Source organism: Sesamum indicum, linkage group LG13 (assembly GCF_026168435.1).
Source record: "Sesamum indicum cultivar Baizhima isolate 11 linkage group LG13, ASM2616843v1, whole genome shotgun sequence".
NCBI classification, from domain to species: Eukaryota; Viridiplantae; Streptophyta; class Magnoliopsida; order Lamiales; family Pedaliaceae; genus Sesamum; species Sesamum indicum.
Genome location: NC_142669.1, coordinates 12,379,586 through 12,401,284, shown reverse-complemented (window position 1 = coordinate 12,401,284; position 21,699 = coordinate 12,379,586). Strand labels below are relative to the sequence as shown.

The window sequence follows — 21,699 nt, the reverse complement described above, 5'->3', positions numbered from 1 at the left end:
ATTTTGTAATAGAGTCCGAGGAAAAAGAAAATCTTAGAAATAAGCCGCACCGTCTTACTTTCCTTAAAGAGCCTGTGAGCTCCTAATATCTCTTATTCTTGGAATTTATAAGCTTTTGTTCTTAAAAAATTTACCAAACGTTTTATGGCATTTTATAAACTCTCAAACATCTTATAAGTATTTTAAACAGTTCATCCAAACACCCTCTTACAGATTTTTTTACTGCAAATACTATTGTATCTTCTACTCCATTCAATATATATATATATATGACATGTGTATAAAAGAATTTCAAAGTAAAGTATATATATAATGTCGTTTTTATACTCATAAAATATATATATATATATATATATATATATTAAATGTAATAGGAGTACAATATGATTTGGAATATAAAATGCAACTCCTACTCCCCGGATCAAAGCATCAACATGCACTAGGATTTGGTACTGCATTAACAACACAGATAGGGCTAGCTAATTTGTCATTTCATCTATTTCAGGGGATATTTTCAAAGAAAAAAAAAATTCAAATATGTAAAATTACCATTTTGTCCCACTCCCTTTTTCCTTGGGTTGCCACCATTATATGTATGCATCAGATCTTTTCTTCCCTCCGCAGAGATAACCATGTATCCTCTCAAACAAACTCATGCAAGTACTTCCCTTCTCTCTTCTTCCTCAGCCTTCCATGAAAAACTAGCTACACCATGGAGTAAATCATGCCCACCGAGCACTAATTACTTGCGACCATCCTCCAAGAAAAGTACAATCATCAAAGCTTCACTGTCGCTGCCCCTCACCAACTCTTCCAACACTTTACCACTCACTCCTGAAACTGAAACTGCAAAGAAGGTACAGCAAAGATCAGCTGCGAATGCATGCCCTCTTACTCCCATGGATTTCCTGGAAAGGGCTGCTGTTGTTTATGGAGATTGCCCGTCGATTCTCTACAACGAGACTAGCCGTACGTGGGCCGAAACCCATTCCAGGTGTGTGAAACTGGCTTCCTCCATCGTCTCCCTTGGCATCAAGAAGGGCGACGTGGTTTCCGTTGTGGCGCCGAATGTTCCCGCCATGTGCGAGCTTCATTTTGCCGTGCCGATGGCAGGAGCTATCCTGAATAATATCAATCTCCGCCTGGATGCCAACGCGATCTCCAATATTCTCCAGCACGCCGGGTCCAAGCTCTTGTTCGTGGATTTCCAGTCTGCGTCTGTGGTCGAGGAAGCGGTTTCCATGTTCCCGTCGGGTTTATCGCGCCCTGTTTTGGTCTTCATCGATGATCATTATGAGAATCATGTCAATGGTTCGTCTACCGTGAAGATCAATGGACATCATCGTCTTGATTATGAAGAAATGGTGGGAAATGGAGATCCGGGGTTCAAATGGTTCCGGCCTCACAGCGAGTGGGAACCGATTACATTGAATTACACCTCCGGGACCACTTCTTCTCCCAAGGGAGTGGTTAGCTGCCACCGGGGAGCTTTCCTCATATCAGTAAACTCTTTGCTCGACTGGGCTGTTCCCAAGCAGCCAGTCTACTTGTGGACCCTGCCCATGTTCCACGCTAACGGGTGGGGCTACGTGTGGGCCATGGCGGCTGTTGGCGGGGCTAATGTTTGCCTCCGCCGTGTCGATGCACCTTCTATCTACCAAGCATTAGAGAGGTACAAAGTGACACACATGTGTGGTGCACCGGTGGTGCTCAACATGTTAACCAACCACCCCGGAAGAAAACCTCTGGATTCTCCCGTCCACGTAATGACTGCTGGGGCCCCACCTCCTGCTGCCGTGCTTGGCAGGGCGGAATCGCTCGGGTTCATAGTAAGTCACGGGTATGGGTTGACGGAAACTGGCGGGCCGGTAGTGACCTGCGCGTGGAAGCAAGAATGGAACAATTTGGCAGGCCCGGAGAGAGCCCAGCTGAAGGCAAGACAAGGAGTGGGGATGATCGGGTGCCCGGAGGTCGACGTGGTGGAGCCTGATTCCGGCGAGAGCGTGGCCAGAGATGGTTGCACCATGGGGGAGATCGTGCTGAGAGGTGGCAGTGTAATGCTTGGTTATCTGAAAGATCCAGAGGGAACATCGAAATGCATGAGAGAAGACGGGTGGTTTTACACCGGAGATGTCGGAGTGATGCATCCTGACGGGTACTTGGAAGTGAAGGATAGATCCAAGGATGTGATTATTTGCGGCGGAGAGAATTTGAGCAGTGTGGAGGTGGAGTCTGTTCTGTACAGCCACCCGGCGGTGAATGAGGCAGCAGTGGTGGCACGGCCGGACAAGTATTGGGGGGAAATTCCGTGTGCGTTTGTGAGTTTGAAAGAGGAGGTGTTTGAGAAGCCGACGGAGAAAGAGGTAAGGGAGTTTTGCAAGGCGAGGCTGCCGCTGTACATGGTGCCAAGAATGGTGGTGTTCAAGGAGGAGCTTCCAAAGACATCTACGGGCAAAATCCAGAAGTTTTTGCTCAGAGATATGGCTAAACACTTGCAAAAAAGAAAATTTTTGTCAGAATTAATAACCAAACAAGCGTGATAAACTTGCTGTGTGCTTGGTTATTTATTCTGAATTATATATCAATTATATGATTGGTTCAAATTTGACCGAGTTACGTCCGGACTAAAATTTCCCATAGTGGAAAATCGTAATAAAACGTTTATGCCCATCCTTGATCACTAAGTAGAATGCATGGATTTCTTTAAACTAGTCATTAATGCAAATAAAGAGAGAGAGAAAAAGAGAGAAAGAAGTAGATGAAATTATTAATACCTAAGGTTATTGCTGCTGCAGTTCATATATTTTTCTCTAAAAGTTGGCAAAGTTTCTATATTGAATATATGAAAATACTAAACAGAATAAGCACTTTATGATCACTACAAATAGGTTTCATCGTAAAAATATGCCTTATTGTCACGGCGTGTTGCAATGGATACATTACTAGTTAATGATGAAATTTGAACCGGATTTTGTGATGAAGTTTCTGCCACCAAAAGATAGTATAGTGCAATTTAGGTTTTGTGACAAAAATATGCTATCGCAAAATTTACGACAGGATGTTGCAATGTTGTGACTGATCCTACGTGTCATTCCAATAATTGCGATGAACTTGTGATGTAATTTCAGTGACACGTGCATCAATATTTTTCATACGAACTCGCGATGTTCAATGGATGTAAAATCTCTGTTGCAAATCATATTAATTTGAGACATGATGTACTCAGCCTCACGGTCGCTAATAGCTCAAGTGAAGGATGGTTTGCAACATGCATTGAAAATCTATTGGTCAACCGTGATTGATCATCATTATGTCCTCCATCGTAACATAAGAAGTGGGATCTGCGTTACCAGAAGCCGATAGAATAGAGTTACGACCTGCAACCTTTAGGAAAGATAAATCAAGTCTGACAGCATTAAAAATCATCCATCGGTCCCAATTCATCTACTGGTAATCATCCCAATAGTCATCATTTGAGATGCAATTGAAGCTGGCTCATTAGGATCATCAAACTCCAATCACTATCCTCGCCATTGTGTCCAATTATAATGGTTGTTCACAAAACCCTTTCAAAATAGGTCATATGTGGTTTGGAACTTACTGTTGTCGCAGGTCATGTAATCTTTTTCATTGTCCATATATCATGTAGATCTTTAACGCAATTTACAAAATCATAAACACCACCTCAAACTCAAATCTAATTCCTTCACTTCGGGATAGGGGTTTCTTGTACATGATTTTCTCAATTGTCTCAACATCGTTACTTAAACATTATCTAAAAAAATATATAAATGAAGTACACATATTTATCATACAACACAATTGCGTATTTTTAATACCAAATAAAAAGACACCTATTTTCACAACAACTGACATAATAGCATACTTAAATGAACCACACTTTCATTACCCATAACATATATGTTATTTCAAGAAATAATAATTAAAATACTCTATTATTTATGCTGAGATATAAAATACACAACATAATAGAAATACGAAATACAATTAAATTCCATCTAGCTAATGATGCTCCGACCAGTTAATTTTACACACGACATGTTGATTAAAATCTATCGTCATATAATTATAAAGAACCTATGTATGTATACATATTAGTATAAGAGCGTAAAAACGCAAATAAGATGCTATTACCTATATGTCATGATGTTTGAGATGGATGTGCGACGGATTTGCGACCACATATAACATATTCGTGGCAATATACCCGTTTTAATTATGTTGGTTTTGTAATGGAAGGATATTGCCGTAATGTTATCATTTGTATTATGACACAACATAATTAGTCCGGACTATGTTTGTTGCAAACGAATTGCAAATGCTGTCAGCAAGCGACGCGAATGATGGATTTTGCAACGCCTTCCCCCTTTCATCTTATATGTCTGAAATCCATCTCAAATTTGTCTAATACCGTCATGAATTTGCGACAGATGTGTTTTGTCATAATTTTTTATACAAAATCTTGAGAAAATGACGTTTGTAATGGATTGATGGCAAAGACACTTCCTCTCGCCGAATTCTGACACCATCTTTTACGATGTGTTTCGCGACAATATATACCTCTAGTTGCAAGTTTCCATCACAGTGTTGCTACGGAATTTGCGACAAAATTGTGCACTTGTTGGGCCCTGTCGCAAAGTCATTGGAAATTAGTCCATCCGCTGTTGCAATAAACCTGTTCTTTTCTGTACATAGTGACACATCAATTCTTTTTAAATGTTGATAAAACGACACAATTTAAGATAGTACCTGAAATATTTATATTGACATTAATTGTATTTGCAAAATTTCACACTGAAGAAAAATAAAAAAAATGCAAACAATATATTATAAACGAGCAATTTATACTCTTATTAACAAATAGCGATTTACCTTCCTTTATTTTGTAAAATGCAGCAATTCACCCCCCTATATTTTTTGAAATATAACAATTTACCTCCTTAGATAGGGAGGTAAATTACTTCATTTTAAAAAGTAAAGAAAGATAAATTGCTATTTCTTTTTATTATAGAGAAGTAATTTATTCATTTATAATATTATTGATCTTACTCGAATTCAGCGACCTCGAAGGTTGACTTTTTGGAAATTTGCTAACTCCATCAAGATCAAGTATTGGGTTCCTGAAAATAAAACAAGAACGTGAAGCTCGTCGGATATGTCCCCAACAACGACCCTCCGACGCTCAAGTTAGTGTGATCGAGGTAAAAATATGCGATTAGAGGTTGTAGATCGAAAAGTCTTACATTCAGTTAACTCAAAATATAGCGTCTCGGGTTATTTATAGGGCACATGTAGATATTGTTGTATGGTTCACGTGTCGCCATTCGATAAATTATCACTGTCGATCGAATGGCTCTTGTGTCAGGGTCTTCTCACAATGCCCGAATGCGGGTTTTTGGTCACCCGAACCGCCATTTCCCCAATGCGCGGGTCAAGTGTGTAAATGACTGGATTGCCCTTCATTAAGAGCATTTTAGGTATTTTGCATATAAACTGGATTTTACCCATCAATCATATAGAGATAAATTGCATTAAACCCAAAAAGAATAAATACATCTGCCTATTCTACTGAGAATGCAAGAGAAGTAGGCCACGGATTATATTGCCTTACCTATCTTCCTTTGCTGCATGCCTAGTTCTACTTAATTACTCTCGTGTTCAGGCACATGCAGCGGAAGTTGTCGTCCAACAGCTAGCGGGGCCTGTGATCTCCGTCAATGACATGTCAAATTAATAAATTACAGTAACCTGTCAAGGCATACCGATTTCCCTGAATTGAAGGTAACATCATAGTTTTAGTTACGTAGGTTTAGGGGTGGTCATCGCCGTCCTGTAACTAATGTATTAACAATTTTAGCAATTTCAATTAATCAGCAGAACTCAACTGAAAATTTGTTGGAACATGTATAGTAAAATCTTATAAATTAATATTTTTTTTAAAATAATAAAATCTTTCGGTTTCAACTTGAGTCTTTGTAGGTAAGTTTTTCCTCCAAAATGTCTAAATCTAATGCCTCTTAAGATGCAACATACAAAATTGGCATCCAATTGACAAAAAAAACCACAATTTTCCTATTTTCCCCAATTAGTCCGACAGATTTTCTATTGATTTCTGTCCGAAAAACTCAACTTGTCACAAATCATAAATTATAGAAATAAATTTACAAGTACATTACTTACTGGACAACAGTTGTCAATCCTAATATACAGAACTAAAAATATAATTTTATCATGAGTTGAAGTTAGATTACCCCATCAAATTTTATGTCAATTTTTTTATTATAAATTAATGCAATATGTGCATACTTTATGTGCATTTTATATTCAGTATTTGTATATGTATTATTTGACAACAAACTCTCAGTTGCATTATTTTACCCTTCAATTTGTACACGTAATTTTGCTTCAAGTAGTGTTATATTCTGTTAAATAGTCAAAAAATTACTTAATTTTTTATAAAAAGTTTAATAATTTTTTTTTAAAAGAATACAGTTATGTATTTTAAAATTTTATTTACACACGTCGAATGTACTGAAAATACTAATATCTTTTTACTAATTAAATGTTTTGCAGAAGTTATTTTTACAAGTACTCTTAACATAGTTTTAGTTTAACTTTTAATTACATTTTATCGTTCGAACTATGTTAATTATCACACTGTTATTTAATATACTTTTTTTCAACTTATTATCTCAACTTTGTAAAATTTGTACTTGTCATATATAATCATTTTTCGATCAATTTTTCTGTCGAAAAAGCATCACATATAGTACACATATCATAATTATGAAAATGTCATATGATATTTTTCACGTATGCACTGCATGTGATGTTTTTACGACAAAAAAATTGACAAGAAAAAGGTCATATATGGCTAAGTCAAAATTGAACAAAGTTAAGATGGTAAGTTGATACAAAAGAAAGAAGTTTAGATGACAAAGTGCAAAAATGACATAGTTCAAATAACAAAATATAATTTATCCTAATAATAATAATAAAATTATTATAATAATACTATTAATAATAATAGTAGTAACAACAAGTACTACTACAACAACAACAACAACAACAATAATAATAATTGTGACGTTCGTAGAATTTTTCACATAATTAGAAGACTAAATAGTATTATAGATTAAGATTGAGATTTAATAAAATTTGAACGGATTAAATTGGAGTTCGTTATAATATTTGGGGATAAATTATATTAATTATAAAAATTAAAAAAAACGTAAAGAATATTTAAAAAAAAGATTTAAATTAAATTATAGAAAAAAAGAAAGAAGAAAGAAAGAGAATTGAAAAGAAAAAGAAAGGATAATGAATTGAGGGGAGGGGTGGGCCATCACCCACCGCCCCACCTCCCCATGATAAACATACCTCTGTATATATATATATATATTACAGCAACCATAATTCAATACAATTTGTGCAATTTTCCTTTTCTTCTTCAGTTGACGCGCAGCGAGGTAAGATTTATATTTTAATTTTTATTAATTTATATAATTATATTATTTAATTATTTCGTTTATTAAATGTTGTTTGTATTGATCGATATACTATTTAATCGGAGTACTTTATGATTTTGGCTATTTAAATTAGTGTCATATTAAATATCCCATTTGATATAAAAATAATATAGTTGGTTAATTAAATTATTAGATTTATTAGATCTAATTATTATTATAGCTAATTTGCACAATTCCATTAAAATGATTAATCAAATATGTAATTCCATGTATTGTTGTTTAATTAAATTATATAGCGACGATAAATTGATAGAAAATTCAAAAAAATGTTTCAAAAAATTATATTTAAGAAATATTATGTTATTAAAAAGAGAAGATGAGGTTTTAATGATAATCTAATATAGAGATGTTATTAAAAACAATAGTTATAAATATATAAGGGGTTTGATTAAATGAATTTTTATGAATTAGTTGATAAATTAAAGATATGTTTGAGAAGCTTCGAAAATGTAGTTATTTAAAAGAAAATAAAACAGGGGTTTGGGCTTTAATATAAATGAAATATTAAAAGATTGGTGAAAAATGTACGAACATTATATAATATTTTATTTGGAGTTTATAATATTCTAAATATATTGATTATACATATAATATTCTATTATATGACGGGACAACAAAGTAAAGGGTTGAGCAGTCCCTCGTGAAATCGAAGCATTTTGGGATTTAAGGTATGTATAACTAATTGGATTTATATATATAAGCTATATGTGTAGTATTTTATATATTATATATATTGGTTTCTTGGATGTGATTATGAACTTGGATTTATATTTATATACGTGGATTTTGTATATTAGTTGTTTATATATTTAGTTGTGGATTATTTGTTGGATTACTTAATATCGGTGGAATTGCTACTATGCGTCATATGTGCTTGTAATCAATGGACGTGAGGGTGGTATGATTATGTGATCGTATAATTGGTTGTTGCATAAAATCGAATTGAGAAGCTATTACTGATAAAGTAATTATTATAGAGAATAAAATGATGAAGTAATGATATTGCCGTTGTAACTTGATATAAAAGATGATGCTTACCTAGTTGGGAACACAGTTAATGGTTTATGATAATATGATTGAAGATGACGTGATTGATTATGTGATATGAAAAATAAATGAATTAAACTAGGTACCATGGCGCGTAGGGTACCAGGGTATTCCGGGTAGCGGGGATTATCCTGTGTTGTTAGCTGCACACTGAGGTGGTGTGGGGGTATTATGTTTGTTGTGATGTCTTGTGCTGATATTGTTACACACTGGAGTAGAGAGTGTAGGGATATTACATACAACGGGTATCCTGTGTTGTATATGATATGATATTGATGAGATGATGATGGCCGACAAAATTATTGACTGATGTACGCCAACTAGAGTAAGTAGGGGCCTTAGTTAATAAACGATAACGTCAAATATTATATCGTGGGTTGATTTACAATTGTGGGTATATATTATTCCTTATATCTGATGTCGCTATATGACAAATGACTGTTAGTCGATGTTACTGCTTGTATGTGATTTATTGCCTGTGTATATATATAGACTGGTTAGCTATACTTATTGAGTAGGTAGTTCATTACTTGCCACGTACTTTTCAGGAAATAGGCCACATTGACTAGCCACATCGGACTTCGAGCCGAGCCGTGGACTTTATTAGGTGAGTCAGCCGTGACATCTGAAGCCAAAGTTTTTGGCTGTTTCGTTGTTAAATATTCTAGTCTTTTATCGGGTTTGTGTTTAAAATTGTGATACTACTTTCCTTGAGGTTATGTACATAAGGACGTCTAGTGAGGCTAAATATAAATTTTTGGTGGTATGTATTATCTTTTGTGATATATATATTATATTGATAAGTTAGAATTTATTTTACGGGTCGAAAGGGAATTACTTATAGAATGAGTTCTAATTAAAGAAAAGATGAAATAGTGATAATTAGATGTAGCGAGTAGGGGGTGCTAAATTAAGTGGTATTAGAGCAGGTCTACGTTTTTAGGATAATGGGTTGACTGTGAGATGTCCCTAATGATTGAATTATTTAATGTAGGATGGCTTCTCAAGGTGCACGTGCTGACTGAGTAGCTAGTAGGGAAGAGTCAGCGGAGTCCGTAAAGGGTTCAGTGGCACCTGCAAGTGCAGTTGGGGTGGAGGTAGGTCGAGAGGATGGTGCTGATGCTCCAATTCCTCCCGGTGGTGCTCTTGTGGTAAGATTACCACCAGAGTATGCACAAATATTTTATATGGCTTTTCAGGTCTAAGCACAAGCTCAAGCGCAGTTACTTACAGAGGCCTGCTCATCCACTCCATTGCTAGCACCAGTAGTTCCTACAATTGATCGTAATTATGAAAGAATCCAGAAGATGGGGGCTACAGAATTTGAGGGTACCCTAGACCCAGAGATTGCTGAGAGATGGTGGGAAAAAGTCGAAGATGTGATGAACTTAGTAAATTGCACTCCAGAGAATCGACTTGAATATGTTGTTTCTTTGTTCGTGGGGAATGCCTTGATTTGGTGGAGGTTTGTAAAGAGGGGATATGAGCCAAGTGAAATAACTTGAGTTGAGTTTCAGAAAGAGTTTGATGATAAATACAGACCCAAGATGTACCGAGATAGGAAGAGAATGGAGTTCCTAAATTTAGTGCAAGGGGATAAACGGTGGCAGAATATGAACTCCGTTTTACGGCACTAGTCAAGTATGCACCAGAAGTAATAGTGACGCAAGAGGATTGTTGTTACTGTTTTGAGCAGGGGCTACGTCCAGAGATCAAAAGAGGCCTCGCAGTCAGAATTACAAATTTTAAAATTCTTGTTGAATTAGCATTCTGGATGGAAGAAGCAGTAATGGAGGACAAAAACAAGGGGGAAGAGAAGAGGAAATCAACGTACGCAATAGAGGAATCGAGTAGGTTGACCAAGAGGGGAACCAATCGCTCATTCTCAGGAGGAAGTGGGAACTTTACACGTGGTGGTCCCATTTTTTGAGGAAGTAGTGGATCGAGGTTTGGTTGATCCATGGGCTTTAATAAAGGTTCGTTCGAACGCAGCTCAGTTGCTACGTCTTCTACTGGATCAGGAAGGGGAGCTGGACCGAGTTATGGTCGAGGACTAATTTTTTCTCTGAGCTGTTCTACCTGTGGAAGACAACATCAAGGGCCATGTTCGAGACGAGATGATATAGCAGACTTGTTATCGCTGTGGAGGTAGAAGACACATAGCCAGAAATTGTTCCAGTCTGACTTTGGGTGTGGTTAAAAGTATTACTAGCGGGACTCAGAGCCAAAGCGGTGTTGGGAGTAGTGGCAGGGGAGCAAGAAGAGGTAGAGGCAGAGGTAGAGGCACTAGCAACAGAGATAGTGGCTACACTATTAGTACCGGTATGAGGGGGGCTAGAGCACAAATTACGCAGAGACAGGCCCAAGCAAAGATACATAACATAACTAGAGAAGAAGCCCCAACATCGAATTACATGATATCAGGTACGATATTGTTATTTGACATTGCGGCTTATTTTTCTATTTATCCTGGTTCTACACATTCATATATTTTGTCTAAACTTGCATCTAAAATACCAGGAGAGAATAGCCCGTTGGGATATAATTTGATGGTTTATTTGCTCGTGGGAGGGGTATGGTAGTGAACAATGTTAGGAAAGGGAGCTTAGTTAGAATCAGAGATGTAAATTTACCTATAGACCTTGTAGTGCTGGATTCGAAGGAGTTTGATGTGATTTTGGGGATGAATTGGTTAGCACAACATAAAGCAATAGTCGACTGTTATAAAAAGGAAGTGATGATCGAATGTTCTGGTGAATCAAAAGTAATATTTATGGGGGATCGTCAGGTGGTACCAATTTGTGTAATATCAGGCATAGAGGCAAGACGATTGATGTTAGAAGGTTGTGAGGCGTATCTAGCCCATGTGGTAGATAGCGAGAGGGTTAATCCCACATTGGAGGAAATTCCGGTAGTGAGAGACTTCCCTAAAGTATTCCTTGATAACTTACCATGTTTGCCACCGCATAGAGAAGTGAATTTTGCCATAGAAACACTCTCAGGAGTTGCCCCAATTTCTATTGCACCGTACAGAATGGCTCCAGTGGAATTACATGAGCTCAAAAAGCAAATCAAAGAATTATTCGAGAAAGGGTTTATTAGGCCGAGTACTTCGCCGTGGGGAACACCAATGCTGTTTGTGAATAAGAAAGATGGGAGTATGAGGTTATGCGTCGATTACCGCTAATTACATAGCGTAACAGTGAAGAATAAATATTCATTACCGAGGATTGATGAGCTGCTAGACCAATTAAAGGGTGCTACAATATTTTCAAAGATCGATTTGAGGTCTGGGTATTGGCAGTGGAGAATAGCAGAGAATGACATACCGAAGACAGCTTTCCGTACTCGTTGTGGTCATTATGAGTTTCTGGTGATGCCCTTTGGGTTAACAAATGCACCAGCGGCATTCATAGTATTGATGAACTGTAGATTTCAGGAATATCTGGATCACTCCGTTATTATTTTTATAGATGACATCTTGGTATACTCGAAGGATAGAGAAGAGCATGAGCAACATCTGAAGATAGTCTTACAGATTTTGAAAGATGAGTTATATGCTAAGTTAAACAAATGTGAAGCCTTCTCCAGGGGATACTTTTTATGTCTACCTATCAACCACCCTACAAGCAATCAGCTCCATGCTCATCCGCGAAGAGGGAGAAAAGCAAATGTCGATCTATTACATCAATAGGGTCCTTAATGGAGCAGAAGAACGGTACACCCCCATAGAAAAGATGACCCTCGCATTGGTCACCACTGTTAGGAGATTGCGCCCATATTTTCTCTCACATTCTATCGGTGTGAAGACCAACTTACCCTTAAAGCAAACACTAGGCAAACTGGATACCTCAGGGCGATTGGTAAAATGGGCGGTAGAACTAAGAGAATATGACATCTCATATATACCCAGAGCCAGCATTAAGGCTTAGGCCTTGGCCGATTTTGTCTCTAAGACTACAGGAATGTCAAAAGAGGATACCCCCCAAGCTGAGAAATGGTTGTCACACGTGGATGGGTCATCTACCTTTTAAGGTAGCGGTGCAGGCATAGTCCTCACCTCACTGGAAGGCGAAGACTTGGAGTTTGCAGTTAAATTTGAATTCAAAGCCTCCAACAATGAGGCTGGATATGACGCATTTGTGACAGGACTCAGAATTGCACACGACGTAAGAGCCAGATATGTATAAGCCTATTCGGACCCCCAGTTGATCGTAAAGCAAATAGAAGGCTCCTATGAGGCCAAGTGGAGAACATGATCCAGTATCTCAAATAGATAGCAGAACTCAAAACAGGTTTCATGAGTTTTCAAATTATTCAGATTCCAAGAGAAGAAAATTTAAAAGCTAACTGCCTCTTTAAATTAGCCAACGGTCTAGAGGATTGTAGAACGAGACGTATCACCATATAATACCTCCCTTAACCAAGGGCCCCAATCTGCATTGAAGTCGTGTCCTCCTCGGACGACTGGAGGGCCCCCGTCATCCGATGGTTGGAGGAAGGACTCCTCCCGGGCGACAGGTGAGAGGCTGCTAAGCTTAAGGCCCGAGCCTCTCGTTTCCTATTGCAATGGGGATCCTCTATAAGAAATTTTTCATACATGTTTTGCTCAGATGTCTATCTTAGCCAGAAGGGGTCCATGTCCTAAACGAAATACATAGCAGCTGTTGTGGAACACGTGTAGACACCTGGATGCTTGCCAACAAAGCACTGCGGGCAGGGTACTTTTGGCCCTGCATAAAGCAAGACTCAAACCAACTTGTGATCAAATATGAGAAATGTCAAAAACATTCCCCACGATCAACCTGCAAAGCGCCTCAACCATGTTGTCACCCTGTCCCTTTGCATAATGGGGGATAGACATTGTGGGACCATTTCCCTTGGCACCTGGCTAAAGGAGATTTCTGATAGTAGCTATCGACTACTTCACTAAGTGGGTGCAAGCTGAGCCACTCGCCTGCATCACGAAAACATATGTGATGAAATTTATATGGAAAAACATCATTTGCCGCTTCGGACTCCCTCGAGAAATAATCTTAGACAACGATCCAAAATTCCAAGTTTACAAAATACAAGACTAGTGGAAGGGTCTGCATATCAACCAGAGATTTACATCAGTAGTACACCCCCAAGCCACCAGGCAAGTAGAGGTCACCAACTGAATACTTGTTCAAGGGATTAAAAGATGTTTAGAATGAGTTGGAGGAAATTGGAAGGAAGAGCTAACCAGTGTCTTATGGGCATATCGTCCCTAGAGGATCTATAAGAAAAAGCCCCTTCACCATGGTTTATGGGACCGAAGCAATCATCCCAGAACCCTCCCATAGAATCTTACATTTCTCAAAAAAAAAAAAATAACATGGAGTTGTTAAAAGAAACTTGGACCTCATCGAAGATCTAAGGGAAAAAGCTTTCATTCGGACCCAAAGGTATAAAATCACTATGATCAATGCTCACAATAGAAGTGTAAAGACACGAAGCCTTCAAGTAGATGACCTTGTGTTACGAATGGTAGATGCATTGAAACCAGTGGAAAAATTGGACCCCACCTGGTAAGGGCCCTTTAAGGTTACAACAGTAATAGGACGAGGTGCCTATGAATTGGAAGACCCCAAAGGACATCCTATCACAGCCATGGAATATTCATAACCTCAAGAAATACTACTAATGAAGAAGGTTGCTCCCATTCTAAACAAGACATCCTACAACAGGTCCTCCTGAAGGACCCCTCCTAAAGATGTCTTCTTGTAGGGCATCCTACAATAGGTCCTCATTAAGGACCCTTCATAAAGATATCCTCCCGTAGGGCATCCTACAACAAGTCCTCCTGAAGGACCCCTTCTAAAAATATTCTCCAGCAGGGCATCCTTCTATAGGCTCTCCAGAAGGGCCCCTTCTAAAATTTGTCCTCCCAAGGGACATCCCTCAACGAGTCCTCCCGTAAGAATTCCCTTCATTAAGTCTACCTCTGCCAACGCCCTTCTCAAAAAAGGTATGATGCATTACATTTTGAGGCATAAAGCTTAGCTAGAGTAGGCCTTGCCAAAATTCATGCAGACTCCCATCACTAAAGCCACCTCCTAAGGCTCCTATCCTAAGCCATCATTTACTTTATAATTCATTACTTTTTATAAACATATATTTTATAATATACTGTTCAAACACTCACTTAAGAAAAGGGTTAAGGGTGCATCCTGCAAGGAAAAATGAAAGGAACCAACCCACCAAGAACATTCAAGGGGGCACCCACCCAAAGAAAGCAAGGGGACCTCCCTGCTTGGTAACCTTAGAAGGCACCTATTAAGAAGAATGACAAGAATCTCCAGTCAAGTAGCATCGTGGAGGCTCCTTTCACGAAAAAGATAGCACAAAGAGCCCTCTATTCAAAGAGGTTTTGGTGACCTCACTCCAAAAACGTAAGGGGGACCTCTCATCATAACAGAACCTGCAGATATCAAGACACCAAGAACTTAGCCTCATTCCCTAAGATGAACAACAAATAATGAAAGCGAGGACCAATCAAGTCGCATTACTAGACCCTTAGCCTAAAGACATGGCCAAGGGTGGATTGAAATATCCCTATAGGAGCTGAAAAATTAAAATTGTTTCATCCCCATTTCGCATTAGGGATAGCAATCAAAGCAAAGAATAAAATTGCTTTTCGTCTAGACCAGCAATCAAGTTACATCAAATTTTCACCCCACAAGTGGGTCTTCCACTTCTTTCTTTGGAGGAGTATCAACAGCAAGCGAGTGGGCAATAGGAAGAGCTGTATCACAGGCTTGGGGAGGTCTTTCCTCCTTCCCTTCGGAGGCACCTTCTCCCTGGAGATCCCCTACTGTGGCAACAATTGCGGCTTAACAAGAGGGACTCCTTACTTCTGCCTCAAATTCCCCTAGTAGATTATCCAAATCTCCTTCTACGTGATATCACAAAAGATCACTATAAAGACAGAACCTGAGTCTGCGGGGAGGGCTCCCTCTCCTTGGTCAGAGGGTTCGGCAAATAGATCAGGTGTGTTGTATAAAGAGGTGGCAAGATCAAGGAAGGAGGGCTCCTCTCCTGCAGGGGGTACCTTTGAGCTTGAAACTGCTCCTTACAGGCCGAGAAATCGTACTCGAAGAAGTGCCCCGCTATCTTAGCCATCTCCTGCTGATAATTCAGAGACTCCTTGAACTCTTTCAATCAATTCTCCCAGTAATTTTTGCCCTCTTTAGAAAGGGGAAAGTCCATTACCACCATCTCCATTGCTTTCTTCAGGGCACCCTCATGGACGGCCGCCTCCTTCCTCAACTGCCTCACTTCCCTCTCCAATTGTTGACAGCCCCTATTACCTCCTTCATAGTCTCCCTCAAATTAGCATTTTCATTCCCCAAACGCTCCAACCTATCCTCTAGCTTACGCTTCTGGGCATCACTAGAAGGAATAGGAGGGATTCCTTGAAGTTTGGAGGAGAGCTCTTCATAGATTGAGGTCGCCTACAAAAAACACAAATCATCAATAAGACATGTAGAAGATGAAAGATATAGGCAAGAACATAACTTGAAGAGGTAGAGGACCCCCACTCCCTCTAGCTCTTCCTGAGAGAAAGGTAAGAACAACTGCTTATCCCCTAATGACAAGGTCCCCCTCATCAAGTTTGCCACCAGAGCCACTTTTCCTTTGTCCTATTCCAGTAGGTGACGCCTATGGAGATAGGCAGAGGGTGTACGAGAAGGCCGCAGGGGGTGGGGGATGCCAACTTTCTCCTTCCAGGCGGTGGCATAGAAGAGGTGCGAGAAGGAGATGTTCCCACAGAGCCGGTAAGAGGTTTTTCTTAGTTGCTTCCTGCCATGGGACCGAGTGAAAAGGAGGAAGAGGGGCATTTACCTTTCAACTCGTTGTTGGCCACCGTGCTTGATCACGCATGTGCAGGAGGAGGGGCTTCAAAGATCCATCACATGGGGAAAGACCAAGTATGGGGAGGAAGGACAAAGAAATAACTAACTTTTCAATGTTTGGGAGCATGAGGGAGGTGCAATAAGGATACTCTAGGGCAAGGGACAAAGCACAAGAACCCCTTCTCAGCCTTCTTAAGGCGATAACATGAGGCAAACGCATGAGCAGTCACAGGGTAACCATGAAAACGGAGAACCATAAAGAACTTGACCAAAATTTTAAAAGAATTCAGAATTAACTTATTCAAAGGAACTTGGAAGATAGGAGCAACCTCAGAATAAAATAAAGGGACGAGGAAGTGAAGACCTAACCTCAACTACGCGGTGAAAAAGCATAAATAGTTAGGGGGAGAAAAAAATGGACAACTCACAGGGGATGGTGTATACACAATAATCTCAGGTGGGACACGACACTCCTAAAGGAGTTGATTTATGGAGAAGGTTCAGAAGATGGAAGGCCCCAGATCCGAAGGCGACTGAGGAACCCTCTCCTCTTCCTCCTCCTCGACTAGAGGAATTTCTCTTGGGGAAGACCCAGAAGTCTACCCACCGGAGAGGACTCAGGTTTCTCGGCCTCTTCTGATGGAAACCTCACCCTCTCCTTTTCCGGGGATGAGCCTTCTTCTTTATTTTCCCCCTCCTGTTCCCCCTCATCAGTATCCTTATTAATCAAGCGAAGGGCAGCAGCAGTAGCCTGTCTTAAGCTCTTCCTCAAACCCCTCCCGAAATAGGGCGGGACAGTGTCCGCCCCATTGGAGGTGGCCTTTGAAGGATCATCGCTCAAGAAGGTCTTTCTAAGGAAACGCACAGACTCACTAGAGGAAGACATCATTTTAGAAAGAATGAAGAAACTCTGAAGAAGAAAGAGAAATACTTATAGAGAAAAACGAAGGCTGGCAGGAGGCCTTAATACTCTGAAAGAGAACTTTTTTGAGGGAGAAGAGGAACTCGAGAGGTTGTTGAGGAGAAGGGTTTTAACCCACATTTTCGATAACTGCCTTACTAAAGGGCAATTACCAACCGTGTGGAGAAGAGGCTGAAGGACGTGCGAGTTGCAGTTATCTGAAGAACAATCCTCCTCGCCATCATTACAGCCGTCAGATCAACCTGCCGAAAGCTGGTACCTCATCTCCCAAGGAAACCAAACTGCAACATATGGACAGATACCCGACTAAGATAGGAAGGTCCTCCCTTCGCAAAGATACCAAGGCTTTCCACTCGGGGAACGAAGGGATGCCCTCCTCCCTCAAGAATGAGAAAGTGTCCTCCCTTCCAATGAAGCAGGATCTCCTACTCTAGGGATTAGGTGGCATCCTTCCTCCTTAGAGTGGAGGAGACTGAATGATGGGTATGACCCAGAAGAGATTGACCCAATAAAAAGTACTACGCCAGATGTAGGCCCGCCAACCCAAGAGAGAGTCAGCTCTCCCAAATTGCCATGCTTGACTCAAGAAGGGAATAACCTACCATCTGGTTCGGCCCAAAGGGGAGGTCTACTACGCCTAGTCCAAGAGGTGCCCCTCACACCAAAGTCCAGTCAAGGAAGGGAGCCTACTTTGTTAGATATGGCCCAAGGAGAAAGCCCAGTCTGGAGGCCTTCAAAGCTAGCTTTTAGGAAGGAAAGTACCCTCAAGAGGTTGGACTCTTCAGCTTGAAATGACTCTTCACTCGATAGGAGTCTGCACGAAAAAGGAGTTCCCGTTCATCCAGAGATTTGCTACTTAAGGAATGGATAAGGAGGAACCTTATCCACGAATCTCGAACTTCTCTCTGATCATGTGGATTCCCCTCAGTATGACTCCTGTAGGAACTCCTCTATAAATAGGGGAGTTACTCCTCGACAATCATCCCCTTCCACACTCTAAATTCTCTTGCTGCTACTATATTACTCTAGTTTCCCATCATAATTCATTTTTACATTTATCTATTTTTAAATCATGGACTAACTTAAGCATTTGAGTGCTAACCTTTTGTTTTGCAGGTCCTCTTTCTCAAGAGTTTTCACTCAATTAGCCCAAATCCAATATCAAGATCCAAGAATTTTGGACACGTGCTAAAATCGCACGCATCATTCCTGTTCTTTTTTTTTCTTTTGCTAGGGTTCACCTTCTTGTCGGTGGAGGTGAACTCCGACGAAAAAAACGAGTGAAATCACAAAATCTAAAAAAAATATGTGATCAAAATGCTATTCTAAAAAATTAAAGAAAAAAAATACCAAATAATTTAAGTTATGATACAAAAAAGAAGATGCATTTAAGCCCCAAATAAATAACGAAAATGCTTTTGTGCAATAAATGACATTCTGATATGCTCTCAATCCAATCTCCAACGTGGGCGTTTCCGGCGGAAGAATCAGATGCACGGGTCTAACAAAAGAACAATTTTCTGTTGTTAAATCTTTCTCGGAATTCATTTCACTCCCTTCAGTCCAGAAAAAGCACCCAACTATTATTCTTAGCTTAGGATCTGCTGACATATGTCAATATCAGGGTCCGTAGCCCCCAATATCAAACCAAGTATCGGGCCGGCTTACGAATTTCTCTCCAGTGTCAGCTATGGGCCTGCCGAGTCTCGTTGGGCTGGGTTTCCATATTGTGCAGTTTGTTTACATTGGGCTTATCAACAATCCAACTAGTTAAAATTTAAAAAGAGACATGGACTTGGTGAGTCGTTTCACGAATTTTAGGAAGTGTTTGGGCAATTTGGAGGAGCAAGAACGAGTACTTAAAAGATTGAAATTTTATGAACAAATTTGAAATTATGGGTTTGAGTTTTATCGTATATGGGTATTTATTTTACTTTATGAAAGTATTTATTTTATTTTATATAAATTATTATAATTTAATTATCGTTATTAGTCATATTAATGTATTAGTTGATTTGAGGTATTGCTCAATGCATAGAGATGAATTATTGTAATTTCTTAATGTTGTTAGTAAAAACAGAGGTTAAATGCAAATTACACCCTTTTGTTATACGAAATGAGCAAATTAACCCTATGTAAAAAAAAAAAAAAAAAACTAGTAAATTATCCCCTTGAATTTTTCATAATAAAGAAGTAAGCCCATCATGTGATTTCATGCCATTCACACCCAATTTTCAGATATTTTATTTTATTTAGTTTTAGTTATAAAATTACATTTACATTCTTATTAATAGCCGTTGAATTACACTGAATCTATAGCTCAAATTTAATTAATAAGATCAATAGTCCAAATTTTACTAAATTTGATCAACGATTTAGATTAAAAATATATATTTATATATATACATAAAATTTAGCTAAAAATATATGTATGATATATTTTTATTAATTAAAATTATATATATATATATATATATATATATATATAGAGAGAGAGAGAGAGAGGGAGTTGGAAGGAGGAAGGCGAGGCCGACGGTGAAGGGGGGAAGGGGCGGGGGAAGGGGTGACGGGGAAGTGGGTGGTATACGACGGGTTGGAGAAGGTGGGGTGAGGGGTTCGTTTTTTTATTTTTTAAATAAAAATATATATTATTATAAATATTATATATAATAATATTAGTATATATTATATTTAAATATAAAATAATATTTTATTTTTAAAATCGATTAAAAAAAACACCTAAAGCGCGTATAGTACACTAGGACAAATTATTTTATTTTTAAAAATACAAAAAAATAAATTTTATATTTTTCTTCATAAGGAAATATTTTACACATTCGGTATATTATAGGGGTTGGTATTCATTTTTTCCTTTTTCTTTATCAATGAAGTCCTTTATCTTAATGTTTAATATATATGTTTTTTTAGACAAATCTACAATATTTTAGGACTACTTATGAAAAATATTAAAATGTCAAGCTTCCATTAATAGTTTGAAACTTTTATTGAAAATTGAATTTTCAACAAAAAATTGTGTAGCAATTAGACTATGATAATTACACTTTTCATTTATGAGGTTTGGTGTAATTACATATAGACTTCCTGTGGTTTTGAAAAATTACATCTAGTGCCTTTGAGATTTGTTTTTGTCTAAAATAGGTTCTTCCAATAATCAAAATTCATTGGATTTGTTTATATTAACAAAAAAAAAACCTTAATAAATATTAATATTTATCCTCGATTGATTTATTACTAGCTTATTGCAGGTCCAATAAATTTTTTGTTACTAAACCATCCTTATAACTATGAAGATATACCTCCTCATATGCATCAACGTGTGAAGATGTAAAAGGGTAATTTCGGTAATCAAAAGATTTATTTGGCCTACAATAAATCAATAAAAAGTCAATTCGGATGTAAATATGAATTTTATCTGTTGTTCTATATTAACATTATTAAATTCAGCAAATTTCGATTAATAAAAGAATCATTACTAGACAGAAGCAAACATCATGGATATTAAACATAATTTTTTAAATTATAAAAAATATACGTATAATTTCATTAAATTTCAAAGGAGAGAAGCGTAATTATCCCAATCACGTGCCTTTATGTTTTAGTGATGAAAAGTGTAGAGAAATTGTCATTTCCCGTGCATTGCGTTGGTGTTCACATAATAAATATTTACCCATTAATTAAATATAATGGAATAAAAAATTGAGTCTTGTGATGTGTAGATTGGTTTTCTTGCAGCTTTAAGTTTCTTTGAAAGAGACAAATGCTGATATCCACATGATTGGTGTGTTCGTTTAATAAAATCAAACTCAATCCGAGTCAAAAGATTTGAATAAATGAAATTTTGATTTGCAGGATAAAATGTCATATCAAAGACTCCTCAGAATTTGATGTAATTATATATACATTCTATGTGATTCAAAATTATAAAAGGTCCTTTTGTTATTTATTAAAAAAAAAAAAGTTGATCTTTACTGTCGATTAACTTATTACTGGCTTATTATATATCAATTTTTTTTTTTCCGTTTAAACTATCGTTATAACAATGCATATATTCCTTCTCATATACGTTAACTTGTGAAGATATATAAAGGTAATTTTATTGTAAAAGAATTTATTTGATTTGCAATGAATCAATGGTAAATCAATTGGGGATGATTATGAAGGTTTATTTATTTATTTTATTAATAACAATAGATTCAATAAATTTTTACTAATGGATAAACTTATTTGTTTGACGGAAGCAAACCTCAGAGTGCTAAATGTAATTTTCTCAAAACATATA

General features: G+C 37.9%; 1 protein-coding gene and 1 long non-coding RNA gene across 3 annotated transcripts; both read left to right on the top strand.

Moving 5' to 3' along the window:
* Window positions 1-416: 416 nt before the first annotated feature.
* On the top strand, window positions 417-2,670 carry LOC105176784 (2-methylpropanoate--CoA ligase CCL4). Its single transcript, XM_011099689.3, has one exon. It carries the CDS (start codon window positions 633-635, stop codon window positions 2,538-2,540), a length of 1,908 nt encoding a protein of 635 aa, XP_011097991.1. The 5' UTR covers window positions 417-632; the 3' UTR covers window positions 2,541-2,670.
* Window positions 2,671-7,435: 4,765 nt separating this feature from the next.
* LOC148784517 (uncharacterized) lies at window positions 7,436-19,793 on the top strand. Of its 2 annotated transcripts, XR_016063522.1 has the most exons (4): window positions 7,436-7,490; window positions 9,146-9,204; window positions 9,592-11,021; window positions 18,516-19,793. It is a non-coding gene; the product is annotated as an uncharacterized LOC148784517 (long non-coding RNA). The 2 variants fall into 2 exon arrangements; XR_016063521.1 differs by having other exon boundaries at window positions 9,592-18,517.
* Window positions 19,794-21,699: the final 1,906 nt, after the last annotated feature.

Coding starts and splice junctions, on each gene's coding strand:
- LOC105176784 (XM_011099689.3), top strand. CDS start 633: ATGTATCCTCTCAAACAAACTCATGCAAGTACTTCCCTTCTCTCTTCT.